At 36.9% G+C, this 7,661-nt stretch overlaps 1 protein-coding gene across 1 annotated transcript; it reads right to left on the bottom strand.

Moving 5' to 3' along the window:
* Positions 1 to 2,989: 2,989 nt before the first annotated feature.
* On the bottom strand, positions 2,990 to 4,674 carry LOC101296212 (protein SRG1-like). Its single transcript, XM_004302541.1, has 2 exons — positions 4,036 to 4,674; positions 2,990 to 3,748 (listed from the first exon to the last, which is right to left on the bottom strand). Exons 1-2 carry the CDS (start codon positions 4,527 to 4,529, stop codon positions 3,169 to 3,171), a joined length of 1,074 nt encoding a protein of 357 aa, XP_004302589.1. The 5' UTR covers positions 4,530 to 4,674; the 3' UTR covers positions 2,990 to 3,168.
* Between the last annotated feature and the right edge of the window lie 2,987 nt (positions 4,675 to 7,661).

Genomic DNA, 7,661 nt, shown 5'->3' with positions numbered 1-7,661 from the left:
GTTGAGGACTTGTCCCTTCCTCTTTGTGTCACGGTGGCTGGTTACTCTCGTTTGCTACCACAGAAGGTTGATCATAGAGCTTCATCTCATGGTCTTCAACATAGAGATTGTTTAGTGTCTACTAGGTCTACTAGATAGTTCTACTAGGTAGTTTGCAGTATAGCCTCTGCGGACTGATCATTTTTATTTTATTTTATTTTTTTAGTTTAGACTATAAGGCTGTTTTGCGGGTCTAGCTAGAGCATTTTCTTAGTTATTGGCTTCGGCTTTTAATTAGGTTTTTTGATGCTTTGGGGTTTCCCCTTTTTGTGTAGGGTGGTCTCGAAAGTAGTTAAATAAAATAGGTTGAGGACTTGTACCTTTCTCTTTGTGTCACGGTGGCTGGTTACTTTACTCGTTTGCTACCACAGAAGGTTAATCATAGAGCTTCATCTCATAGTCTTCAACATAGAGATTGCTTAATTAGTGTTTACTAGGTCTACTAGATAGTTTTACTAGGTAGTTTTGCAGTATAGCCTCCGCGGACGGATCATGTTTATGTTGTTAAACCCAAAGATTAAAATATCGATATCGGTGTATCTATCGGTACTTTGAAACAAGGAGATATCAAATATATAGGGATATCCGGGGAAAAATATCGGGATTTTAGGAAGAATTTATTTTCTTAAATATTTAAATTATTGGATTTACATATAAATATTACAAACATCAATTTCATTTACATCTAGAATGAGGGGAAATTATAAACTGTACCCGGAACATCACGTGGCATTTGTTCCCCTCTAATACTATTGGTCTAAATGTTTTTATCTTATTTCTGGTTGGTCTAGAATGAGAATCTAGGTTGTTGATAAGACGCACGTTGGTCCACAAAAGTACAATAATCAGACCAAGACATATGACTCATATAGTACCAATTGTAGTGTTGAATATGATAATCGTATATCTCTTTGGAACAGCCGACTGTTTCCCCTATAAGTGGATAGTAAGGATAAATCTAACTGGATGACTGATCACTAACTTCTGCGTATTGATTATAGCCATAAACATTATAGTCATATTGTTTACTGCCTTCTTGGGATTCATTTGAGGTTCCAATCTCACTACCTAAACTGATAGACTCAAAACTTAGCGCAACCGAAACAACATCTTAATCATCATTTGCATCTCTACTCCTCCGCCCATATATGGTATCCTCATCATATGAAAAATTGTTCAATCCTTCCACTATAGAAGATTGTCCATATTCATTTAGATATACTCGAAGGAATTACTCATCTCTCGAATATTTGGTGAACGTGATTTTTCTTTATGTGAATTTGTTTCACATATATTTCTTTAATATATCGAAGATATATCGTAAATATCGTAAATATTAGAGATATTTATCTCCAATATTTGACGGTATCGAAGATACGGTGGAAGATCAACAAGATATTTACCCCTCTAGATATATCGGTCATTCGAAAAAAAAAGATATCAGGGGATATATCAGATATATCACAGAGATTTTAATCCTTGGTTATACCTACTCTCAAATTGTGAATAAAAAAAAAACAAAAAAAAAACAAACAAACAAATTAAACAACTACAGACTAGCTAGAGTGGTCACTATACTCGCCACCAGGCTGGGTTCGAGTGAAGTCCAAACGTCTACAATAGGTTTTACATCATAGAGACGTTGTTCCATGACATTATAGTTTACATCCATGCGTGAAGAAAATGATGACCTCCTTCGTTCCAATTTGCTTTTTTTGTTTTTGACTAAATGGCTTTCAACAGTGACAAAGAAAAATGTAAATAATGATCTACCATATCACTCCATTGGACTTTTTGAACCAAAAAAAACAAATTAATACGTACTAACCATGGGTTTGTAATGGGCACGAGGGTACGTGTTTGCCATTGAGCAAAAGTTTGTTTAGGGTAGTGGGAAATTTGGTGAACTACGTAATAATAAAGTTGTAAACTCTCTAATTACAACATTAAACAAACGTGCTTGTTTAGCTAGATTTTTTCTTGACAAGATGATAGATATGCTAACTACAATCTCAACATTGCATCTTCCTTAAGGCACCGATGTTAATTCTATGACTTTTACAAGTCTTTGGCATGCAGTTGGCACCAAGTAAGCTATGCACAGACACAAAGTGGATTATGTTCACCGAAACCTACATACATTTAGAATCAGTACGGAATCAAACATCAAAATCTCTCTTATTGGATTGATGTGTAAGTGGAGTATCAATGGATTGTGGAATTTCAACCACCAACTATATTGCTAGCAAATTGAAGTTTAAAAGGTTTCAAAAGGCCAATGTACATGTTGAAACAACATGAAACTTGTGCCAATAATTATTGAGAATGCATGAAACTTGAAGTTATAACTTTTAGAGCATATGGTCCAAGCAACAGCATGGTTGAGAATGCATATGGCGTACCCGTATAGATGGTCCACGAACTTGTGTGTTTCTGAGTTGGTAACTAGTCATGTAAAGGGAGTAGGCCCTGGATATGTAGCTATTTGTTCGAATGAATTACCAATCAGTTCCTTTCAACTAAACAAGAATCGTGCAACATTACATTACTAAGGTTTTGTTATGTGTTATAATTCAATTTTCTCGTCACGTTATGTCGAGACGTTGATACATGTAAGATTAGTATGGAAGATATTTTAATCGTTCACAATGAAAATTTCAAGAAAAAATGTAGTTTAGCTATATACAACTTCTCTTCCCAAATATAGCTCCATATCAGATCCGTTTAGAGGTTTGTATCAACTTCATCCCATTGGATTTTCACTAATTGAGAGTCTCAAACAATTCTTCATTTTGCGATCCAATGTCTTGATCGAAATTCTCAAGAATATTCAACTCAATGCATGATCGATCAGTTTATGATTCACTTTGTTTCCTCAACTTGCATAAGTAGCATATATTGCAAATCTACGCCTAGATTTACGATAGAAAAGCAAAAGAGAGTCACATCATTCATAATATATACTTGCAATTTGTTCATTGACTCGCCGGGTACAATAATTCAAGTAGTTCAATTCTTTGGAACATATAACTACGTACATTAGCATTGAATTATTCTGTGCAACAATATTAGCCTCCATATTCATGCCGATCTTAATTAAGCAAATACATAGAAAGATGCATATGTACGTTATTCATGAGTTTTCAACGATTCAACTTGTGCCTTGCCACAGAGCCCCTTGGTCCTAATGTAAATGCGGTACTCATCGAACGTCATCGCCGGGTAGAGAGCCGGCCGGTCCATCGTGACAAGAGCCTTGGCCGGTTCGATCAGCAGATCGCTCTTGGGGTTATAGAACATGGCCAGAGAAACCCGATCCTTGACTGAATTCACAATCACTCTGTGCTCTACGCTTTTGTATATGGCGTTGCTCAGAACCTGCATTTGGTCTCCCATGTTCACAATGAAGGCATTTGGAACGGGTTTCACAGTCACCCAATTGTCACCTTTACGAACTTGAAGTCCGGCAACGTCCTCGTCGGGCAGGAGAAGGGTCATCCCGCCGGGGTCCGAGTGTGGCGAGATTCCAAGGGTTAGGTCTGGTTGGGGACATCTTGGATAGAAATTGACCCTTAAGCATGCCCCAACGTTCTCTCCTCCGAAAGCATTGGGGAGGTAGTCTTCCCCTAGCCCAAGGTTTAGTGACAGCATCTTCACCAGTCTTCCACATAGTTTAGTAGCTTCCTCACCGTATTCTTCGATCAAATCCCTACAATAATATTCCACTCCATCAGGAATTTAAGGAAATTACGTATACATATGTATCAAACGTTTCTCGCACATAATCAGACCAACTCATCAAAGAACGAGTCAATGAGAGATATAATAGTTTTGTTCAGCACTAAACCTAAAGGGAGTCATATAAGCACGTTTTCAATGAAACAAAGAAATAGCAGTATAAAGAAAACTAACGAATGAGTCAATGGAAGATATAATAACAGTAGAACGTATCTATCAAACAAAGAAAAAACTGCAGAAAGAAAAACAATGGTGTACCTGCATGAAGATGGGAGAGCAGGCCATTTGTGGGGCTTCCTCAATGCCGGAGGCAAGTAATGAAGAAAGTAATAGTCACTCCAATCCAGAATCGCCCCCTTCTCCACTCCCAGCCGACTTCCGTACCCTTCATAGGTGCTCGGGTCGTTGGAGTACTCCTGCTTCACCCCCAGCGGCTGCTCGAAGAACTCCCTCCACGTCTCCCTCGCCCGCTTCATCAGCTCGTGGCTCACACCATGGTTCACCACCTGGAAGAACCCCCACTCCCTACAGGCGTTCGAGACCAGCTGCAGCGTGGTCTCACGCAGGCCCTGGTCGTCTCCGGTCAGGGACTGCATGTCGATGACTGGGATGTTGACGGTGGTATTGTCAACATTCGAGGGTCGTTTGGAAGGGGGCTTGATGTAGTGCTCCGGGATTTTTGTCATCCCGCTTTGGGCGAGGGACTGGACTCGAACAATCGGCTCAGGCCAGCTCTGCACACACTTCATCATCGTTCAAAACAAAGAAAGAAAGAGAGAACTAGATTTTTTTTTGGATAGAGAAAACTAGATAGAGAAAATGAAAAAGAGAACTAGATAGAGAAAATGGAAGAGAGAGATACGATGAGGGAGTAGTGAAGTGTGAGTTGGAAGTAGATATATCTACAACGCCAGGAGTTGAGAGGTTTATATAAGAGTGGAAAGCAGGAGAGGGAGGGCCAAGTAGCTATTTCCGGCGCCGTGAGCAACTTGATTTTCTCATCATGTTTTTTTTTTTTTTTTGATTAACAATTTTCTCATCATGTTACAGTAAATAATATCAAAAGAAATATGTGAAAAAACAAATAAAATTAGGACCTACACAATTGGGGTAGTTGTTTAGTTTGATAATGTTGTATTACCTACAATTGGGGTCGAGCTAGATTATGGCTTAAAAGTTCGAGAGCTTAACTAATAATGTACCTTTTCAAAAGCTTGTTTGGTTTACCATAATAAAGCAAGATTTAGAAGCAAGGCTATTTGTAGTTTAGAAGTGAAAACCAATTGAGCACGAGTACTACTATATAGTGGAGATTTTATGGATCCACCTCATGTACGTATGCTTTATGGTGCCCATGCCTTTTATGAACTTTTCTTGCGGAGGATATCAAATGCATTTGATCGATAATTAATTAGTAACTATTCGTGAAATGCATTTGATATAACTCTTTAGCTCAAATTGATATGCACCAAACATTATGATTTTCTATGTCTTATTCGTGGATTGGGATTTAGCTCTAAATTAAATCACCAAACTATTTTTGTTTAAAGGGTTTGGTGATTTTGTATTAAATCACCAAACTATTCATACGTGAGAAATTTCCTGTATTAAGGAAAATATCAGTATATTAATTAAAGTTCATCTTTCTTACATGTATTTAATTTCATGCGTTTAAATTTTAAGAACATATACAAGTAGGTAGCTACTTGCAAAGACTATAAAGTTGTGTATCTTTATTATTAGATGAGAGAATGTCATGTATAGAATAGTCCACGTATGCATTTACTCTTTTTGGGCGAACGATAAATCTTAACATACATCAAATGAACATCATCCACATACATTTGGAGACCAATTTTCACACTTTGTGTTTGGCTAGGCATGTTCCCTTCTCTTTCTACTTAAAAGCTTTCTCCTTTTGAAAAGCTTCCTCAATCATATTCACAAGCTACAATTTAGCTACAACGTACTTGTATATTGTTGGTGATGCTGAACAAAACTCAAGTAGGACTGCCAATGTGGATCGAGGTGGTGTTCAATACTGGTGCATGTGCAAGTTTGTAGTAAAATGGATATAGAAAAAGGTATTCGATTCCTTGATGAGCTGACTCTGTATAAGGCAGCCTTTACCTAATTGTTCTGTTCGGTGATGTTCGGTACTTCGGTGCCCTAGCAAATCTTTGAACATCGATCTCGCCTAAAAGCAGGAACATATATATCAAGACAAGCTATTAGCCATACTAGTTTTATTTTGTACTTGGTCGTCACATGGATTGTCTTCTACAAGTGCATGCATGTTTATAAACTGACACTACTGTTTTCCAGAAAATTTTGTGGCTTTTTGCCGGATCCTCGCTCCCATCACGGGGCCGGGAAGGACCTATATATATTGTCTCAAGAAATTATATTGGACCGTCCAATCGTAATATACGGCCATGATTTCTGTAACTATATTAAGGGATTCAAAAACGATGATCAGGATTTCATGAGGCAATATGAGGATTTTCTCCCGGTCCTTTTATACCGCACCATGCATGAAGAATATTATATATATATATATATATATAAAGTGATTAACCTTAATCCACCTAACAAAGAGTTTTAGGTTTGTGACGGTTAATTAATGATTTCTTAGACACAAGTGCGTGGTTTAATAATGTTTAATTAGAAGTTTTTTTTTTTGATAGATTTGTTTTAATTAGAAGTTGTTAACTGGCGGCGTGGAAGTTTCTCTGCCAAGCACTCTTGTTAAACTTGATTAATTTGTCTTAATTAAGCAACAATTGGGATGATCGCAATCTACTTGCTTGCTGTGGCTAATATTTCTCCATTCAACTTTTACCAAATCTCAATCTTAGCTAGTCGATCAGTTCACGTGAAAGTGTTTTGCATTTTCTGAAATGCATGAAATGAAATTGTACTCATAATTGATGTTAGTTTACTATAACTCTTCACTTCTTTACTCAAAACATCGATCATCGATCATCGTTCGTCTTGTTCGTCATACTTGCAACTTAGTGAACTTACCCTTTTGGAATTAGCTATCGAATTAGAGTGACAAATTATATCTCTAAACTTCTTGCTATTTCACTTCAAGTTTGGCAACAAAAGCTAGCTAGCTATCGTCTAGCTAGGGTTGGAATGTTTCAGTGTCAATCTATTCAACTATGTGCTAATTAATTAGTATATGCATAATTGCTAAAGCAATATGTCAACGAGCATTTATATTGTTACCTTAGGAGACTAATAATATTAATTGTAGCAAAGGCCAAATTAAGATAATGTTTGGCCGACAAGACTAGAGACTCATTTTTAGGTTTTCCATCTCGTGCGAAACATTAATTGGCCGACAAAACATAAAAACCACGTGTGACATTATTCATGCTGGAGATCAGATCAAACCCCATAACATACCCTCTGTGTGTGCCTTCCAGAAGCGACATTATATTTAATTAGACTTTCTCTTCATATATTACATTACAGGTTTTATATTATTTTCTCTTCTTTCTTCAATTTTCAGCTACTATTTCAGATTCTTTATACCCTGTTCGACCTTTTGCTATCATATTATACGTGATTCACTTCAATATATAAATATAAATATATCTCGTGCAATCTTCTCATATCATCTATGGTTAGGTATTATTTGATGATCAATGATCTATTATTGGATGAGAGCAAAGTTAGACTTGTATAATCTTAATTGAGTCTCGCTCCTAGACTCTTACAGATTTATAAAATTCAAGATACCTTTGATCAGAGAAAGTGACATACAATAGTGTATACATTATCGAAGAAAAATGACTGGGTGACATACACACACATATATATATATATATATATAGGACGTTTCTCAGGTGCGGACGTCCGCACCAAAGTTTTGG

Source organism: Fragaria vesca, linkage group LG6, assembly GCF_000184155.1.
Source record: "Fragaria vesca subsp. vesca linkage group LG6, FraVesHawaii_1.0, whole genome shotgun sequence".
Classification (NCBI taxonomy): domain Eukaryota; kingdom Viridiplantae; phylum Streptophyta; class Magnoliopsida; order Rosales; family Rosaceae; genus Fragaria; species Fragaria vesca.
This window is presented reverse-complemented; position numbering and strand designations above follow the sequence as displayed.

Coding starts and splice junctions, on each gene's coding strand:
- LOC101296212 (XM_004302541.1), bottom strand. CDS start 4,529: ATGATGAAGTGTGTGCAGAGCTGGCCTGAGCCGATTGTTCGAGTCCAG. Junction 3,749..4,035: donor GCTCTCCCATCTTCATGCAG/GTACACCATTGT, acceptor ATATTATTGTAG/GGATTTGATCGAAGAATACG.